We start from the raw sequence: 22079 nt of genomic DNA on the forward strand, positions 1-22079 counted from the left end.
TAAATAAATAAATACTGTTTATGAGTGGATAAAATAGTTACCCTCCCATAGAACTCGTTTTCTTTGGTGCCAGCCTGTTAGAAACCCAGTCAGGTAAGGAAGTACTCGTACCTAAATCGAGTATTTTAAACCTCAGGTGAGCGATTTCTCTATGAATTTTCAATGTTTCTCACCAAAAGCGGATGTTTGAGCCAAAAAAAAAAGGTCCAGAAACGTCGGGACTGGGGCGTACCACTGCCCAGAAAACGTCGGGATGGGGCGGGATAATATATATAACAAGAAAGGTACTGTTCTTCGCACATAGGCCAAACTATGAAGCGTTGTGACATCATCAGATCAGCTTTGTGTTTTAATCTCAGGCACTGCAAACTATTTTCTTTTTCTTCTGATGCCATTTTTAATTATTTATCAACAGCATCCTATTCATAATTCATGGTAATCATTAAGGAGACATAGGACCACCTTATTTTGGATTCTTATTTTTTTTTCCCTTGCATTAGCCCTTCATGGAGTTCTTCAAGTACTGTACTCTTGAATTGTGTTCTCAGGTTTCAGTGTTTTTTGTTATTTGAAAATGTGGTAAAAATCACTTTAAAAAGCAGTGTTTCTTCACAGTCAGCCACTATCTTGTGGTGCATGAAGACAGATGGACGCCATCTTAAAGTGCCATTTATGAGCGAAATTACCCTTATCAGTGCCTACTTATCCAAACCTAACCTGAATTTTCGTAACAACCCAAAATTATTTATCCTAACCTTGCCTATCCTATTTTAGACTAACCTAACCAGTATTATGCTAACCTAACCAAACTTATCCTAACCTGTGCCTGAAGACTGACACACACCATCTTAGAATGCCTTTTTTCAGCAAAATTGCTCTTAATCAGTGGTCATTTACCCAAACCTAGCATAAGTTTTCATAATTTAACCCATCGTTAGTTATCATAACCTATTTTAGGCTGCCTTAACCAGTTTTAGGGTAACCAAACCAAATTTATCCTAACCTAACCTAAACTATCTCGTGCGCTAACTATCAGATTTACAACATAAGTATTGATTGAAGAGTTTATAACTATAAAAGTATATAAAGTATACTTACAAACATGGGCTAATATACACAAAAAATGATGGGAAATTATTTTGTTTTGTTGTTGCTTGACATCATCTGGACAAAGAATAGTCATGGTGACTCCCACAGGAGCACTTCTGACATACCAACTGGTCACTCAGGGCAACAAGCTGCCCCCTTTCCCTTACTGCTCTCTAAGCATATGATGTAAAATTTGAGGGCTTGCTTGTGCTTTCCTTAGTGTGCAAAGTAGGGACCAGTGTAGGGCCTCTCCATTTGTGTTTAAGCACATGGCCTATAGTCCTGCTCCCCTTCCTTTAACTCCAAATCTTTGGTCACTCTAGCCTTCACTGTTTGTTGTATGTGTTTTATCCTCTGCGTTACTGGTTTCATCTCAGTCTTCTTGGCTTTGGACTTCAGAGTCCTCCACAGATACAGGTGATTCCTCACTTGAAAATCTATCCATCCATCATCTAAACCTGTGTTACCAGGTATCAGCTAACTGTTTATGGGCAAAAGATGCCTTATAGAATCCATAGTATGCAGGAGGTATACAGATTTGATCCAAGTAGGCTGTCCGGGTGCTACACACAAACTTTTTTTTCAGTACAGTTTTCAGTCTTTGGAATGTCTCGTATTTCTTTTCATCAGTCGAGTCCGCAGCATAATGAACTCAAAATTGGTTTCAGACTTAACCTTTCATCATAAGGAACATTGTCATTATTAGGAAAATACTTTTGGAAAGTATTCCCTTGGTTTTGTGGGGTTAAAAAAAAAATCAAGTTGCCAGTATTACCTCACCAATACCCTACTGTATGATATGTCAGCGTACTGTAGCTGTCGATATGCAAAACTGTGATAACGACTTTCTGACGGCCATTTTTATATATTCATTGCAGTATACAATTTGTAGGCAGCCACTCATAAATTAAGTTGATGTGATTTTGATTATTAAAAATGTGTTTCCTTTATGCATATCATTAACACTAAGAATATTGTAATTTATTAAAAGTGAGTATGAGATATATAGATAGAAATGAATAGAGCCAAAAGCAGGTGACTAGCCATGTGCATAACAAAAGAGACATGCTGGTGCTGCCTGTGTACATATTTACATAAACATTTTATTATCATCCACAGAAGGAGTTACAGGCACTAAGAACATTCTGTTAATTATTACGAGTGAGAGTGAGATGCATAGACAGAAATGAGTAATGTAGAGCTGAAAGTAGGTGACAAGCTATGGATGTAACAAAGGCAACAGGGTGACGTTGCCTGTGTGCATATTCACGTAAACATTCTATTATTTTCCACAGGAGGTGCTGCAGGCACTAAAGTTCGTGATCACTGCTTATTTACTGCTCTGTACACTGATTAACCCTTTTTTTATGTCCAGTGATGTACCTAGAGGTTGTATGCATACTACATTGAATGTTAGGTAAGATCAGGGGAGGGTCAGTTTTTTCATGGGTGCAAAAAGGGGGACTTTGGGAAAATTTGTGTATTTCATCATACCAATAAGCCATACAGCATGGGTTTTAATGGTAGCATGTGTGCAGTGCAAGATGCATAGTAAAATTCAGTTATCCATTAGCTGTGCAAATGGAATTGTTACTGTAGTCCATTCATCAGCTGTGATCCATTATCAATTCCTCACCTTCTTCAAATTCCATATCTCAGTTTCTCACACACTGTTACTTTTTTTTTTTTTTTCCCCATGCCTGCTTCCACCTTCAAACTCTCCTGCATACACACTATATCCCTTTCATCACCCTATTTAAATACATTCTCTTTTTGATCATACTGTGCAGAGACACTTTGTTCAACTTTTTGGTCAGTAGATTTCTCCAGTCTGCATCTTACGTAAGTATTTTAGTTTCATATCCTGTCCATATTTATGCAGCTCACACTTATTCCGTAACAGTCTCATTTCCACCACTCTCATTTGTGTCATACCAGTTTCGTACCCATACATTAATGCAGGCACTGCCATGTAGCCATCTACTTAGCCTACTGTTTCATAACAAGGCTTTCATAACACCAACCACCTTTCTTTATTGCACCCCTTGCTTACCACTTCCTTACACCAGTGGTTCTCAACTTTTAGTCATCCCTCCCCCTCCCTTCTTGCAACAGGTGCTCATGACCACACCCTATCCCATCATTATGTTTTGTTACTATATGTATACAGCCATGCACTGCTTAAAGTTCACGATATGTTCTGAAAAATAGGACGTTAAGTGGTCTTGATCTGGATGTTAAGTGGCCACCGTAACTTATGCACTGTATACGATTGGGCGGCCGGCTAGCCTTTCTGGCCGCGTGCTTGTAATAGACTCTAACCCACCAGCTGAGTTAAAATGGCCATCGGCCTCTCTACCAAATGGTCAAAGTCGCCTGGCCAGTTTCTCGAGCGCACTCTAGTAATAGAGCCTAACCCACCAGCTGAGAAAAAATTGCCTATATATGCAGGTATATGGTATATACTGAACTGTATGTTGCTTTTAAAGTACAGTACAGAACTGTATAAAAAGCCCAGATTAAGACAGTAACACCATATGTAATGTTATGTAAACCCGATGCAAGGCTATGCAAGAACACACAAAAGTGGCAGTAAGTACGCGACTGGATGTGGCTGGTGTTTATGACACTGTTATTGGGTAAACTTACTGCTTGTTAGTAAACTTTTTACTGCTTTTTGATATATTTTTTACCCTTTTATGTACGTAGGGAAAAAAGAAAAACATTAAGACATGTGAACAGTATTACAGTACAGTAATCCCTCCAATATTTAGACGCCCATTTTCCGGACATCCCAAATAACTGGACATATTCGTCCCGGGATCCGATATTCCCAAAATGGTCCAAATACTGCAAAAAGTTTGAAAAAAATCTGACTTTTTCCCGCCCGTAATTTGAAGTTGGCGCGCGCGGCGCGGGCCAGCTGTGTTCTGGTGTTTTGTTCCGCCAACGTCCGCTAGAGCACCCCTGCATCCTCCCCACTTACCGCCCGTCTCTTGTTGTGTGTGCACGCTCGTCGTCATGGCCGCCCATGGCTGCCACCCCTTGCGGGATTAGGTCATCAGGCTATAGATAGATAGACTTTTAGTTTATTGCATTTTCTGGTTGAAAGATGGTCATGTAATTGAGACTGCTGTACGGTACAAGCACATGTTGATAGATTTTATTCCACAAATACTGCATTAACTTCAGTCATAATCAGGACATGCTTGCTCATAATCCCCTTTCATTTGGCAGACTTCTTCCTCATTACAAAAAATCAACTTAATAGCAAACATTTTCAGAATACAGATGCATTGTTATTCATTGCTTCATGTAATTAAACATTTCAGTTGAATACAGAAAAGTGTAAGCATGAGAGACAGGCAGCTGTCATGGGGTGACATACGTGGTGACTGGGACCTGGAATTTTTGCAGTTTGAAAATTAGGTAAATACATAAAGAAAATGAAGCCAGACTTGTGCAAAGACCAGGAAACAAAAATCAGTCCTGATGACAGCGTTTTTTTTTTTTTTTTTTTTTTTTTTTAAGTCTGAAAAACTGGTGTCTGAGCTGCCCTTTAATAGTAAACTCCTGGTTATCCGTGGTTATTAGAGCCAAAGGCCTGACATATACTGTCAAAATGCTGGGTTATGCAAAAGTCCCCCCTAGAGGCCCCTAACCCCTAACCCTATAAGACTTATCCACTGTCTAACCTCTACAAAATGCTTTAAAATATAAAAAAAGCAGCTAACAGACATTCCTAAAAATAAATTACTGTAATGTACTGTTAAGTGCACTTCAGTATGTTTTTTACATACAGAAGCAATTTCATGTCTATGATGGTGATAATATCAAAGTCCTCCCAGATGGGAGACCTGTTTTCTGTTACCTGGCATTACATGTATTGTATAATGCACATTGTAAACACTATATTTAATTGAAAATCAGCTAAAAGATGTAATCCCTGTAAGACCCGGACGCCCAAGTCCCGAACATTTTGGGCTCGGGTGTTTGGACACCAAAATGGCCAAAAAAAGAAAATCTATCTATCTATCTATCTATAGCCCGACGCCCTAATCCCGCAAAGGGTGGCCGCAGACAAAACGCCTCCAAGTCACTCTGTCACCCACCATTTGACTCCCCTCCCCCCAACTCACCCCCCCCTCCCTCATATACCTCTCAACTCCATCCCTCCACCTCATCCTCGGTCTACCCCTCCCTCTCCCTCCCTCCACCTCACCCACATACACCCTCTTAGTCAGTCTTTCACTCTCCATCCTCTCCACATGTCCAAACCACCTCAGTGTATTTCTCCTAATCTTTTCAACCACATCCACATCTACCCCACAACGTTCCTTCACTTCTTCATTCGTCAACCTGTCCCTCCATGTCACTCCAAAAGCCGATATGTATTCATCCCTACTTTAAATTTGCCACGTGGTGGCGAACAGCTATGTTTTGGCACATAGTAGGGCGCCCCCCCTGCATCCTCCCCTCCCCATTTCCCGCCTAACTATCGTCGTGACTAGACGCTTATCGCCAGGGCTGCCTCACGTGCTCATTTTTGTGAATAAACTGCAATACCTCGCCACTAGACCACGTGGAAATTTACAGTGTTGTGCTGCATTAAAACATTAGAATTCAGAGTGCAAAGGATTAAGTGCAGAGTGCAAACTGGCATGTTGCAACTGGTGTGGCGCAAGTAAGAACAGAATGTGCAGTGTTAAACAGTTATAATTTACAGTGCAAAGGATCAAGTGCAGCACAGCACTGGATGACTGTATGTGCTTCAAGAGCATTTTCATCGCTGCCAGAGCCTTGGAGGAGGCGGGTTAATCTTCGTAACGGCCACAGACGTGTTGTAAGTACCCAGTACACTGCTAAATATTTTCCATACTCACATCTGATTCCTCATTCTTTGGTTCCTTTTCATTTATTTCATGGTTTCTGTCTCTTATTTGTGTGCATACTTAAATAGATGCTGTGCATGTCCGGTAGGGAGTTATTTAGATGGTTGTCAAAGTTAGCTTGGGTTAGGGTCCATAAGTACCTGTCCAGGGTGCATTTTCCCAAATCCCGGACAAACCCAAGTCCCAGACATGCCTTTGGCTCTATTATGTCAGATCTTGGAGGGATTACTGTACTGTATCTGTGAAGTACATTTTAATCTTATAACACATTTCATGTTGATGGTGGTGGTGGTGATGTAGACATTACTGATAAATAATGTACTGTACTTTAACACCCAAAAAAAAAAAAAAAAAAAAAAGAAAAAAAAAAAAGAATAAAATGAAGCATGCTTCACCGCTGTACTGTGTACACTACTGTACTTTCTTCGAACAATCTTCTAGCACTCTGTCACACAAAACACAACAAAACTTTTGTCCCGTAGTAGCAAGGACAAACTTCACTTGGAAGAAAATGTTGTCTAAATGATTTTATACATTGTGTTAACCATTCTTTTGTAGCATGATTATTTTGCTTAGTAAAATATACACATTTTTATCAACTCTTCTTGTTTAGTCTATCTATCTATTGCCAGACGCCTCAATCCTGTTCGGGGTGGCCACAAACAAATTGCCTCCACGTAGCCCTGTCCCTCGTCATTTCACTGCCCTGCTCCCAACTCACACCCCCCTCTCTCATATACCTTTCCACCCCATCCCTCCATCTCATCCTCGGCTTCACCGCTTGTTTAGTAACACAATTTGATCAACTTTTCATTCCAGTACACTTTCAGTGATGCCTTAGCAGAATCCAACAGCCACTTGTACAATGCAGTATTGTACACTTCAGAACACTGTAAGTTGTACGTAACAGAGAGGAGAGGAAAGGAGGAGGGGAGGGGGGGCAGCAGTGTGACGTGTCAGACAGCAGAGAAGGGGGAGGCCATGGAGCAGCGAGAGGGATCGTGGGGTCGGTCCGCTGACGCACAAGCTCTGTCCCACGGCACAGTGTAGTGCAGGCATGCATGGCTCGGCCTTTGGCCGTGTGGGGAGAATGTGCCTGTGCCCTTCCCTCCACCTCTAACCCTCCATAGCTGAGCAGCATCAGCGAAGGAGTAGGAAATGGAGGAGCCAGAGGGATCATGGTGTCGGTCCGGTGGCACGCGAGCTCTGCCCCTCAGTGCAGTGCAGTGCAGGCATGCATGGCTCGGCCTTTAGCCGTGTGTGGAGAGTGTGCCCGTGCCCTTCCTTTCACCTCCAACCCTCTAGAGCTGAGCAGCAGTGAAGGAGTAGGCCAAGGCAGCATTAGAAGGCCAGCCAGGTTTTGGAGGGAAACCCATCGCAACATTGCCATTTAATAATGATAATGTTTTGGACGAGACATAGAGTGCAGTGTAGGTTTGTTTGAATATTGGCATGATAGCAGCGGAGGAACACAGTGGAGAGTAAAAGAACATCCACCTTCCTGCTGCCAGCCAGTGAAAACTCTGCATTAGAATTCTCCCTCACCTGCCTTAGCCAAACAAAACTCCACTACTCCCAGCCACTGCATCTCCCCTCCCTACCCACCACCAAACACCCTGTGAGCTGCTAGTCCACCAACCATCAGTCCTCCCTCAACACTCCACCCCTTTCATATTACAGTACATGTACAGTATAACCCCATTCTTTTTGTGGATTTTATATCTTTATTTTCCTTTTTTGTGATTGTGGCTGGAGGTTTGATGACAACAACTCTCTCATGCAGGATAATAATGTACTTTTATCCAGAAGAAAAGGTCCTTCATGCCGCATAGTTGTCAAAGATTTTATGCTTTTTGCCGGATACCATTTTAATTCAGCCGTTAACTACGCCAAATAATACCGTGTGCCTGGTAGTGCTGAGACAGATAATCTGGAGTTTACTGTATTAGACTTCTTGGGATCTCTTCTGTGCTCTTGAGAACAAAGAAGAGAGGAAGGCAAGAGGCATCCAGGCGACAGACAGAGGAGGAAAGAAATCTATTACACATTGGTACAGGAAGAAGCTTGCTTCAGAGGTTGAATCAGAGACAAAATATGGAATGAATATAAACTGAAGGTTCGTCATAACGGACACACACAGTTTCGGGCCAGTCGTTACTCTTTCTGTGGATCCTCATGCCCCCCGTGGAAATTGCTCATGCCTCCCCTAGAGGGGCATATGCCCCTGGTTGAAAACCACTGCTTTACACATTTCTCTCTCTCTCTCTCTCTCTCTCTTTTATTACTTCACAGAGGTATTTATACTCTTCAACCAGTTTCCTTCTTCATTCACCAACACATCACACTGTAAGTCACTCTCTAAACAACCAATTACTTTATCTAACTATCTGTCTATTTGCCAGATGCCTCAATCCCATAAAGGGCGGCCACAAACAAAACGCCTCCATGTCATCCTGTCCAATGCTATTTCACTGCCCTGCTCCTAGCTCACACACTTGTCTCTCATATACCTCTCCACTCCATCCCTACATCTCATCCTCAGCCTCCCCCACTTTCTCACCCCTTCCACCTCACTGACATACACTATCCTTATTAGTCTCTCACTCTCCATTCTCTCTACATGGTCAAACTGCCTCACTGTATTTCTCCTAATGCTTTTTATCACATCCACATCCACACCACAATGCTGCTTCACTTCCTCATTTGTCAGTCTCTCTCTCCACATAACTCCACATGCTCTTCTCAGATAACTAGTTTCCAACGCTCTCACTCTTGACTTGTGTCCTTCCAACAATGTCCTAGCTTAATTTCCATACGATAGGGTTGGTTTCACAAAACTGTCATGCAGCAACTTTTTTACTTCCATGCTCACTTCCCTGCTCCTTATCACTGCTTTTAAAGAACCAGCAACCTTTCTTCCTTGTTGTACCATTTCAAGCACTTCACCCTCTAAACTTCCATCCTTACTCTTCACACTACACAAGTACTTAAATGCACTCACATTTTCTTTCCTCCTCATCCAACCTCACTATATATTCAGTGGCTTCATTTTTCTCGAAGACCATAACATTACTCTTTCCTGCATTCGCTTTTAGATTCCATTTCTTACACACTCTCCCAAACTCATTCACCAAGCCTTGCAGTTCCCCTTTGTCTTCACTTAACAATACAGTATCATTTGCAAACAACAGTACAGGGATACAGTATCATTTGCAAACAACAGTACAGGGAGTTTCCAAACACAGCTGTCTCTCAGTAGGGTTGCTTCAGCATCCATTGCCCTACCTTGTACCTCTTTTATCACCCCATCCATATACAGACTGAACAACCATGGGGACATGACACATCCTAGTTTCAAACCAACATTCAGATAGAAGAACTCACACAGTTCACTATTGACACGCATCGCAGCATTAGCACCTTCATACATACTCTTCATGGCATTCAGAAACTTCCCATTTACTCCATATATTCGTAATACCTTCCACAATCTTTTTCCATCCGCCTTGCCATATGCCTTCTCTAAATCCATGAAGGCCACATATAACTTCTTTCCCGTCTCTAGAAACTTTTCCACAGAAGACCTAAGAATGAATATTTGATCTTCACAACCTCCTCCCTTCCTAAAGCCTCCCAGTTCTTCTCCATCTAATTCCTCAGTTATTTCCCTAACTCTGTCAATAAGTATCCAACCTTATATATACTCTTCCTATTACACTAAGAAGACAGATGTCCGAATGATTACCACAAACTACTTTTTCCCCTTTTCCTTTGTACAGGGGAATAATTGTACTGTACTTTACTTCCAATCCTCTAGAACTCTACCTTCCTCCCAGACCAATCTGCACATCTTCCATATCCATTCTACTACTATCTCTCCCCCATGCTTCAGCATTTCACCAGACACCCCATCAGTTCTTGGAGCTTTCTCCATATTGACTTTCTTCATTACTTCCACTACTTCCATCCTACTGATTTCTTCCTCTTTTCTCACCTCCCTCCTTCTCCCAGCCATTTCCCAGCCACTTATACTTGCATTACTTTCATTCTCTTATGTTTGACAATTCCTTAATGAGTTCTATCCATCTGCTCATTTTTTCTCCCTCCTCCATTAGCAATCTACCTATTTTATCTTTCACTCCCCGACTTACTTCTTTATCACCCTAACTCTCTTTACCCCCTTCCAGAACATTTTCTTACATTCCCTCCACATTACACTCAGATTCCGTCCAAATTCCTCATCCACTCTCTTTTTACTCTCTCATACTAATCCTTTCACCTTTCTTCCTCTCTGCATATAGCTCTCTCTTCTGTCTCTCAACTTCCTCCACTCCCCTGTTTCTCATTCACTCACTACTGTATATGCTTTATTCTTTTGTGCCACAGCCTGTCTCACCTCTTCATTCCACCATGTTGTTCCTGGCATCCCCTTCGACTTCTCCCCACACATTTTTACTTGTGAATATCTTGCACACACCTTCCATGTCCCCATCTGCCCTAAATCATATTTACCCAATTGCTTCTCCACTTCTCTCTTATATTTTGCCTTTTTTCCATCCTCTTGCAATTTTTCTACTCTCCTTTTATGTACTACTTCCTCCTGTCCTTCCCTTCTCCGAATCCTCCATTTCATTTGAACCTTGACTTTCACCACCATCATGTGGTGGTCAGAAAGTCCACTCCCCCAACCTCTGCACACTTTCTAAATTTATTAGTTGACATCACTTGCAAACATAAGCACTATCATTAACATTCACATCCAGCTTGTTACTTGGTATTGCAGGACGTGTTACACCTGTTCTGCCAGATGGTTCAGGGCCTGCAACACATCCACGAGAGTAACATTCTCCACCGTGACATCAAGTCCAACAACATTCTCCTTGATCGCTCCCACAGGATTGTCAAGATTGGTGACTTCGGCATTTCCAAGATTCTCAGCAGGTTGTTACTAGTAGGAGTGTGAGAGCCATTTTTAGTCATTATCCAAAATTATATTATTTCAGTTCAGCTTGAAATTCCAGTACAGTATTAATACATGTATATCCAGAATGTAGTGTAAGTTAAATACTGTATACTTGGGTTAGTTCCATATGGATTAGTTTGAAGTAGGTTCACATTGAGTCAGGCTAGTTAGTATACAGTAGTTGCAGTAAATAGTTCCATTACACCATGTTAAAATCTAATAAGATTATGCAAAACTAAATAGCGATCAGATGGGTTGGAATATTGTTCTAAAACCCAAACATGCAAAGGAATGATCAACTCGAACAATATAGTACTGTTTACAGTAGTGAAGTCATTAAATGATTGTGATGTGGTTTGGTCATATTCAGTAAATATGAAATGAGAGACAGAATGCAAGAGTATATGTTAGTGATACAATTTTAGGAAGAAGGAGTGGAAAACATACAATGAGATGAAGCAGTAAAGAATGAGATTGTATGAGGGAGGGAGTTAAGGGAGGTGTGTTGTGGGAAGAAATCATTACTAAATAGGGACAAAAGTGGCCGGACATAATTCTGTCAACACCTTAAAGGATGTGGTGTCAGGTTATAGATATACCATAGATAGCTTGTGATTTTGTTTTCTAATCATCATCATCATCATCATTGGCAGCGACAGGATTGGTGTTGTCATTCAGTCATTATCATCATCATCATCATCATCATCAGTCAGTCAGTCGATCAGTCAGTCAGTCAGTCAATCAGTCATCATCATCATCATCATCATCTTCATTTTCATCATCATGATCATATTCATTTTCATCTTCATCATCATCATCACCATTGTCATCATTGTCATCATCATCATCATCATCATCACCATTGTCATCATTGTCATCATCATCATCATCATTGTCATCATTGTCATCATTATCATCATCATCATCATCATCATCATCATCACCATTGTCATCACCACCACCACCACCACCTGTATTCACACTTAAATATAAGGTAAGGTGGGATCCAAGGATCCAAACACAAGCAAAAGAAAAATGGGAAATGGAATAACTGTCAGCAGCATTACTCATAGTAGTGAAATGGGCCACATAATCTCTCACTTATCTTTCAAGTCCCAAGTATCCATTCTGATGACTCTGAGGCAGTCAGCTATTTCCAGTCACAATAAGTTATGTACAGTAATTCTTTTGCAATAGCTTCTCCCATTTTAATATTTTCCTTCTCTAATTCTGGATCTTCCCATCCCATTGAGGTGCATGCAGTCCTCATAATAAGTCAGGGATATATTCCTTAATACCACAACTTTTCTCTACACTTGGTATCGTCATTTGAGGGAACTGGCAAGTCAACTTTACAGATTGCCACAGAACTTTAATATGCAGTTTTTCTGTGACAGACTGTGGACTTGACAGAAAAGGAACATGAAAAAGAGCAGTTTACTGTACTGGAACATGGATTAGATCAATTACAGTATTATAAAAATTGTTTATGGCAATAGCTTGTGTTATTCCTGACAGTATAATACAGTTGCATGTTTTATGCTTAGTCAGATTACAAGGGAGGCAGGTGAGTTGTGGAAAGAGGGGTCGATACTGAATGGGAACAGAAATGAGTGGGGATCCTTTTTCCTAGGGGTTATGATGGAGCATGAAAATGTGCTCTCAGCTGCTGGAATCATGCAGTTTTTCCAGGTAGTTAATTTTGCATACAAATTGTACTGGAAACCATGATGATTATGTGATCCTCTGCAGCCTGAGGGTGTCTTCTTGTGTATTTTTGCTGGTACTAGATGATTTTATTTAGTATAAGAGAGCCAACATTATAGAAGAAGTTAGTGACGAATATTTGTAACCTCTTCATTGTGAAAAGTATATAGTATATTAAAATGAATAAAATCATAGTTGGTAGGTGGGGGGTGCTCACCATCCACTCACTCGATGTAGTGCTGCTCTCGGGTGTCTGCCCTTTCCTCTCCTCCCTCCTTTCCTTCCTTCCTCTTCTGTCTTTCTTTACTTCATTATTTCTTTGTTCTTCTGCCTGCGGGTGACTTTACGCTCCCTGTTCTGTCTTTCCTTCATTCTTTCCTTTTCTTCTGCCTATGGGTGACTCTACACTGAGTGACAAGCCAAGAGGTTTCTTGTACACCAGGAAACCATTTACTATTCTAGGTGGTAAACATATAACCAAATGATGGCACCGGGTGGTTTAGTGGGTAATTGCGACGTTCCAATCGGATTGAGCCGGTGAAGGTTTATATCCAGGGGGTGGTTGGGGTTATTGCTCACGTAATGCCACTCAGGAATGAGTGAGGCTGATCACTCTCATCTTAAATGTCAGGACCAACATGCCTAGCCCTGGGCTCCTATGCTCCTCATGGGGCAAGGTAGGATTGGATGATGGATGGATGGATGAATAAAATCATCTAGAGATAGTAGGAATGAAATAAGAAATGTGTCTTAAGATTGATGGGGTAAGGTTTACTGCTTGGTAGACTAAGAGATCTAAAGTACCAGTGAGAGTGAAGGTCTACCATGGGGGAAGACGAGTCACTGTCCCTTAATCCATTCAGCCTGGATATCTCTGTTATATTATGATCTTGCTGTTTCCTGACAGTTTTGTAAAGCTTAGATTTAGATATGGAGGGGTTAAATACAGACATAATTAACCCCTTCATCACTGGAAGTGTTTCATGTATAGAATAAAATTATATGGAGGTAACAAGAAAAAAATTTCAAAGTACCGCCTATCAGGCCATTTCTGTGCTGTTCTTGCTATATCCTGACAATTGTATTCGGCTCCAGAGAGATACAGGCATCCTTAGATAAAACCATCATTATTTCCTCTACAACCAGATAGTGCTGTTAAGCTAAATAAGGGTGTCTGGTAGGAGCAAGAATAAGCTGCAAAAATGTCATTGCAATGATGAGATAAAAGCTTTGGACTAAATTTACAGTAACTTAGTCTTAGGGCCTAGTACCTCACAAGGGGTACTATGGGGATGGATGTTGTTGTTATAACTAAGTTCCATCGACTAGAGGTGGGTATTTTTTTTTTTTTTTTTTTTTTTTTTTAATAGTCTGGCAAACCCTTGATTATTTAATTCTGTGAAAGAGAGACCCTCTTGGGCTGAAGATATTACAGTTAACCTCTTCCCATCACCAGAAAAAATAGCACAGTATTACATGATATCACTTGAGTAAAAATAATCATGCCGCTGATACAGCATTCTGAAACAATGTGGTATATGAGTTACCTTATGATGGGTGGGGATATTATCCTTGATAATCTTCAGTACTCAAAATTACATTAGTCAGAATGATACAAGAGGTTATATAGTTTAAGGTACCAGTTATGAAACTGGTACCTTAAACTATATATGTGTTAGAGAAATTCCCTCATTTTCCTACCCATTACAAGGAGGAGATGGTTGGCTTCTGTCAGTCCAGGGGAGTACTTCCTTGAGTGAAAAATGGCTACAAGCTTGGTATTTACCCACACAGCCATCAGTCTTAGGCAAGCAACTCAGCCACGAGTAAATAATCAAAGTCCAAGCTGAGATTGTCACTTTGTTGCAAATCGTATTACACGGTAGATTTCTTCTTTCCCAACAGTTTCCAGCAATTGTTGTGAAGTAATTAGCTGACTTTGACTTTTGATTTAGCTCCAGCCCATAGAAAATATCAGCTGTATCATCTCCAGCCTCAATATGGGGATTCTCTAAGAGGAAGCATGACATCATTTCAGTCTGATTAGAGTTGATATCCATCAGACTCCAGAGATATGATAATTGTTTGTTAAGTGTACATGACAAGAGATGATTTTTTTTTTTTTACTCATTAGGAAATGGAATGACTATACAGGTATATCAAAGGCAAGATGAAGCTCTGCATAGTCTGTGGGATGGAGCCAAAAATTTTGAAGTCTTGGATAATAACTGACTGGATGTGTTGTGTTTATGTACACTCATTCATTTGATATTTTTTCAGTAGCTTTATGTTATTTATTTTTACTTTTCTTATTTGCTTTTACTTTTCTTGTTTCTGTTATGTTTATCCTTGTATAATATAAGGAATCTGGTTGGGGTTTATTGCTCACGTAATGCCACTCAGGGATGAGTGAGGCTGGTCACTCTCATTGCAAATGTCAGGACCAACTTGTCTAGCCCTGGGCTCTTACACTTCTCATGGGACAACACTGTAATAGATGATGGATGGATGAAAATGTTGCTGAAATTAATAACTGATGATTGTATTGGTGATGAAAGACAATTATTTTAGGATGAATGATGATTATGTATTGATGATGAAAGACAATTATTTTAGGATGAATGATGATTATGTATTGATGATGGTGATGGTTAATGATGATGATGATGATGAATGATGGTGATAGTAGTGATGAAAATGATTGTGATTATATATGTTGATGACAAATGATAGTGATGATGAAGTTGGTGATGAATGGTATAAATGACAGTGATGGTGGTGGTGATGATGGTGACATAATGATGCTGGTGATGGTAGCATCAGTAAGGGGTGAAATTAATAATAATGATGATTCATAGGCTGAAAGTTAGTGTGAATAAAATGTTCATATCTTTTTTCCGATCAGCAAGAGCAAAGCACACACAGTGGTAGGGACCCCGTGCTACCTGTCGCCGGAATTGTGTCAGGAGAAGCCTTACAACCAGCGCAGTGACATCTGGGCACTTGGTTGTGTGCTGTACGAGATGCTTACACTCAGGCGAGCATTTGAGGCTGAGGTAACGTGGGAAGAGGGTGTATTGTCAGGGACAAAAATTTGCCTACTATTCCACTACTGCATCGTCTTTACACAGAGAATATATCTGTCACATCTCATTCTTGCACATCATAATAAGCGGCAGCATCTGTAGGCAGAGAGATGTTCCAGTATCAGGTCTCACTACACTTAGATATAGACAGAAGATTGTGAGAAGTAGAAATGAAATATAAGGTGAACTTTTGCCCTTGATTGCACTTAAATTTACAGGGTACAGTTAGTCTTCATTTAATGCTGTTTCGTTACCTCCGCCAATGAAGTTGGAGGAAGTTATGTATTCACCTATGTTTCTGTCTTTCTGTTGGTCCAGACGATAACTCCAAAACTTCTCAATGAATTTCAATGAAATTTTGTGGAAGAGTGGGCCATGGGCCAAGAAAGAATCGATTGTATTTGGGGGCAGATCTGGGTTTGGATCCAGATCTTGCAGTGGCATTGGCAGAGGTATGCGCTTTCTGAGTGCTTTCTAGTTGCACGTGTATTTGTTTCATTAGTAAATTGTTGATTAATTATCACCATTTTTTCAATTAAAGTTATTTTTTATTGTGAAGTAAAATAATTAGATTTCATTTTTTTAACCCCTTGAGTTATGAACCAGGAGCATGTCTCACATAAAATGCTTTCAATGAGTATTGCATATTTATAGCACATATCCTAGATAAACCCTCAGACAATCCTGAGAGTTATGAACTCTTGCTCAGAGCAAAACTGTCATTTTCTCTAGTGCCTTTTAACCCTCTCCTGATCAAGACAACTTTAGTGCAGTACAGTATTCTGTTCCATCTAAAGCCATATAACTTTATACAGTTGAGAGTGAGTCATTGGAGCCTGAGATTGTTAGTACAACACAGTGCACTTCTCACCATTCATATTCCAGATTTCTGAATATAAAATACTAGTTTTCCAAAAGAATTTTGAAAGAGTCAGTTAATGAATAATTTTTTGAAAGACTATAGTTACTGTACCACCAAAAAAAATTAATTAAAAAGATAAAAAAATAATCCATATTTACAGCGTCCCCTCATTTTATGATGAGGATACATTTAAAAAATTCACTTCTTAAATTTTAATGTACTATATAGAGAGTCATTAATAACTTGGGTTCAGTAGGGATACATTTTTGGCCAAGGGTCACCCATCCAACAAAGTCTAAAAGCAAGTTTCCAACTCTCCTAAATTGGTTGTTATTTCACATCAGTGCACTTCACTTGCTGCTTACCAACAAAAATAAGTCAAAAAATAAGTTTCCAACTCCTAAACTGATAGTTATTTCACTTCACTGCACTTCACTTGCTGCTTGAACTCCAGCACCACCCTGTTGTTCCATCACTAACACTAGCATACCCAATAGTGATGAGTGCAGATGCATTCTTGCAATAAACAAATGACTCCAGACTTGTGTGAGGGGGACTGTATAAGCAAAAATAACAATTTGTGAGACTTTGTACGGGATCATAATCATCGTACAGTACACTCAATCCTCGTAAATCTCGTGTTTATAAATCACGGATTCATAAATCATGGCTAAGTGGCCATCAGACTGCCGGGACCCTTAAATTGCTGTTAAGTCACGAAAATCGCGGACCTAGGCACCGAAGTGGGCCTTTTCCGAGGAGAATCGTAAACCGTGGCATTCAGTTTGAAAATTGCGACCCAACAACCAATCACCACCCGCCCCTGGTGGCAAATGTGCATACTAATGCTGCCACGTTGTTGTTGTTCTTCCCGCCAGTCCGCACACTACAGACCATCGCCGTGGAGTACGAGAGCTACCTGCCTTTTTTTGTGCACCTTCCCCCCCGCCTCCTACCTTCCATGGCCCCTCCCGAACCCCCGATGAAGCGCTTTAAGCAGTATGGCATCAAGAATAAGCCGCCGTTGTCATACAGTCAACATTTGGAGCTCATTTGTCGTGTTGAGAAGGGAGCACCCCCACCTCATGCTGAGAGGTTCTAAGTTCTTCCCGACACCACCCCACTCCATTCACTTAAGCAATATCATCATAGGATTAAGGTGAGATCCTTTAACATTGCTTATTTCTATTAAATACATGCACTGAATATTCCTAAATTTGTATGTTTGTGTTTGATGGTGCGTAGATAGGTGTAGGTAGGGTGCTGTGGAGGGTGGTTGGCCAAAGTCCAGACCCAAATTCATTTTTCACATAAGAGTTATTATTTATAAACCACGGAATTTGTAAATTGCGGCAGAGGTCCAGACCCAAATTGCCGCAATTTACGAGGATTGAGTGTATAAGTGAAAATTCTTTTGTACATTGAAAAACGGTCTTAACTTTTTGTCGTCGTATAAATGATTCATCTCATTCTGGTTCATCATATAACGAGGGTCTGCAGTACTTTCCCAGGTTACTGATATATTGACTAAGTGCTGCAGTAGTCTACAGCCATCCACGCTAGCTCAGGATGAACTCAGACAATGAGGTTGATTTTATAATTTTCTGTTCTGTGATTCTGCCCCTGTGGACAAGAAAATTGTCACTGTTTCTTGTTGAATTTTCACACCTGAACTATCAAAATAATGATTGTGGGATAATATTGTATAGCATAGGTACAGTGATTACTGAAGGAAATGCCAAGCAGTTGGATGCCCACACTGTACTTGTAGCTGATGGTAATATAGAGAATTCCAGTTTTCTGAAAAATTCAGATTTCTGAAAACATCTTGATCCCAACCTCTTTGGATTTTGTCAGTTTCACTGTACTGATAACATTAACTTCCTTGTAGTGGGACACCTCTAGTATTCTGCTCCAACTATACCAAGTTATTTTATTCAGGTGATAGTAAGTCATAGATGTCCGAGACTGTCTATCTCTTATCTTTGTCAATTTGTTGTGATGATATAGTGTATAGTAGTTCCATGATTCATGGATTTGGACATACAGTCACTACTCATACAACCTGTGAATATTGTTCCTGGCAGGTCCCACTTTATGAAAATTCCATGTTATACAGCCATATGTTTACATGTTAAAGGGTTTCATGGTACCCAAGCCAGTCCCAGCTTCACTTTTTGGGGAAATTTTCCAGGATTTTTCACTGGACATTTACCTACCTAAAAATTACTTCAGTACCCACAAACACTGGTGGATTCCTCAACTTGAATTGAAGAGTTTGTGTATGCTTATAGAGTCGATTGGAACTCCTTCCCTCTCCTGTCAGTTGCAGTACATGACCAGGTACCTTTCCATCATAACAAGCGTTGGGTAAGATGAATAGTTGACTCGTTGACTTGGCATTTTTTGATGATGACACAATTACGTTCTCCTCTATCCTTCCGCTTGATCGTGTCAAGCTTCTGCTCCTGGGTCAAACTCTTCCGTCATCTTGCTGTGTCATGGTAGCGTGGCATGGTTAGGCTGGGTCAGATGGCCAAAAAATAGAGCAAAGTTAACACACAGCACTGTTGGAGGCAGAGAGTGGGCAGAAGGTTGACTGGAGTGGCACAGGAATCAGGGTTGCCAACTCACATTTTCAAATGTCGTTATGCTTATGCCTAAAAGTCGCTAAAATGTCGCTAACCATTTCGTCAAAAGTCGCTAGTATCATTCCTCCCTCCTCCCCACATTTTTATAGCAGTTTTTTCTGCACAATATTGACGAAATACAGTATATCAGTATTAATCAATAAGTCAAACATGGCCAGACTTCCTTCCACTTTTTTTGTTTCACCAAGTTTCTTAAATGAGAGAACTGTGTCGCACTCTACTAAAAGGCTTTGCAGCTTTCTTATGTTTGTTTATGTTTCTGTGTTTCTCAAGGTTGCACAGTTTTGTGAAGTACACTTGCAAATTTTACAAAATCCATTTCTGTCATCTCCAGGGACCTTGAGAAGCCAGTTTTTGTACTTTTTGTCTTTTAGCTACACCTTTCTAAATTTCTGCAAATATTGTGGCTTGCCCATTTTTAAGTATATCCAAGCACTTTCTTCTGGGCTCGTAGTAGACTTGTGACTGAGTGTGTTGTGTGCACTGTGTAGGTCTAATATGTACTGAAGTTTCGTAAAGACATGTCCTGTATGGACGCTGGTGCCACTTCTTAAATAAAGTTAAACAGCTTATTTCTATTATATTATGCTCATCAGAGATCATTAACAGAAAATTGGTTGGCATTTTTTTTCTAAGTCATACCAGATGTACTTAGCACTACCATAAGTACCAAATCTCATACATGCATTTTAGTACCTAGCAAAATCAGCATAACCTGTGGCTTCGTCTGGGCAAACCGCCAAGAGGCAGGGAGGATCAGGGGATATGTCACAGGCAGATGCAACGCACGCTATGACTAAATCTGAGAGCAGTGGAAATGAGTTATTTGAGAGGAGCATTTGGAGTCACATGGAGAGAGAGACTGACAAATGAGGAAGTGAAAGGAGCATTGTGGTGTAGATGTGGATGTGATAGGAAGCATTAGGAGAAGCACATTGAGGTGGTTTGGCCATGTGGAGAGGATGGAGAGTGAGAGACTGATGAGGAGAGTGTATGTGAGTGAGGTGGAGGGGGAGAGAGGGAGGGGGAGGCCAAGAATGAGATGGAGGGATGGAGTGGAGAGGTATATGAGGGAGGGGTGTGTGAGCTGGGAGCAGGGCAGTGAAATGGCGGGGGACAGGGCGACATGGAGGCGATTTGTTTATGGCCACCCTGTATAGGAGTAAGGCGTCTGGCAGTAGATAGATGATAGATAGTTTTGTCTGTTTTTTACCATGTTTTGACCAGGTGTCTCACATAATGACTAAATATTCCATAATTTTTGGCCTCAGGCCGCGTTTTCACTATTGAAGCAGCATAGTACATTCTTTTAAGAAATGGGGAATTTCTCCCCCTGTGTAATATTTGTCAAAATCGCATTTTGACCATACTTTGGATAAAAAAAAAAAAAAGGCCATGCTGTGACTGTTTCCGTGCTCTCTGATCGTGTGTTATGTGAGAGGTGACTGTAAACTTATATTGCAGGTGCAGAACTTACTGTAGCTTATGTTTTACCTGTCTCAGTTTCTGAGTACAGTTGTGGGAAAATAAGTTATGATTTATATGACAAAGTTTATAGTGGATAGTTGTTAAAAAGTGCTTACTATTTAAATATAGCCATCTGTCATTCTGTTTATTGTCTGTCTGTTGTGTTGGTGCCGTAGTCTGCCTTTCATCGAGGGTGATCACGACAGTCAGGGATTGAATGCATGCTTGAACTAACTCATGTACAGTACTTCCCTTTTCAGTCTTGTTCATTCACATCATTTGTTTCCACCTTCTTCTCCATTTTTACCTGCATTATGAGGTGCCAGGTATAAGAGTGGTGTATGTTTACTTTATTCCTCATCTTCCTTGTATTGTGACTGGGAGCAACATTTGATTTAATCTGATGCCAGACCCATACTAGTGAACATTCAGTGCAAGTCATCATAGGCTGTATTACCCTTGCCCTGCTCCAATGCCATGCCACCTTTCAACCACCTCGCCCTTTTTCCCTCCTCCCACATCAATATTCTTGATCATGCGTGACTTCCGCCTTGCTGTCACAAGCTCTGTCCTTCATACAGTGTCATTCCCATCTCAGTGTGTACTCATCCCATCCTACCTATCAGGTACTGTCACTCTATGCCTCTCCATTCACTCCATCCATTTCGGTTGTGTAAGTCTTACTTTGTTTTTGTATTTCACCCTCTCCCACACCACCACACCAGGTCGTAATAGCATTAGCATCAGCATTTTTAACTGACACATGAAGTAAATTTATATTCATGCTAAAGCTGTTAGTGGGAACAGGGAATGACAGTAGTCAAAATAACCAAGCTCTTGGCAGGTAATCTGAAATTTTGTGGTGAGGTGGTAAAACAATTAATTCCCAGTGTTTAGTGTTCTGATGTTGATTATAAGATAGCCTCGAACCCTCCCATGCCCTAGGCCCTCCAGTGCCCTCAGAAGGATGATAAAGAATCAACTGTTACTTTCTTTTTTCTTTTATCATCATCATTGTTGTTGTTGTAGTTGTTGTTGTTGTCATTTTCATCTTAATCGTTGTTGTTGTTGTTGTCATTTTCATCTTCATCGTTGTTGTTGTTGTTGACATCATCGTCATTGTTTACTTCGTCGTCATCATTATTACCTTCACCAACGAAATTGGAGGAGGTTATGTATTTATCTGTGTTTGCCCATTTGTTTGTTCGTCCACATGGTAGCTCCAAAAGTTCTCAATGAATTTCAATGAAATTTTGTGGAAGGATGGACCTTGGGCCAAGAAAGAATTGATTAAATTTTGAGGCGGATCTGGATCCAGCTTCTATGTATATTGCTTCCAAAAGTTCTCAATGAATTTCAATT

The 22079-nt window shown here is 40.5% G+C and overlaps 1 protein-coding gene across 1 annotated transcript in view; it reads left to right on the plus strand.

Moving 5' to 3' along the window:
• The window catches only part of LOC145402122 (serine/threonine-protein kinase Nek8-like), a 96264-nt gene that overhangs the window by 8330 nt on the left and 65855 nt on the right, over positions 1 to 22079 (plus strand). The window contains exons 4-5 of the mRNA XM_080274239.1: positions 10765 to 10922; positions 15557 to 15707. Coding sequence (XP_080130365.1) covers positions 10765 to 10922; positions 15557 to 15707 — 309 coding nt within the window. The remainder of the gene's footprint in view (positions 1 to 10764; positions 10923 to 15556; positions 15708 to 22079) is intronic.

This window comes from Coenobita brevimanus, chromosome 57 (assembly GCF_032717465.1).
Source record: "Coenobita brevimanus isolate Jiangsu-jjx chromosome 57, ASM3271746v2, whole genome shotgun sequence".
NCBI lineage: Eukaryota > Metazoa > Arthropoda > Malacostraca > Decapoda > Coenobitidae > Coenobita > Coenobita brevimanus.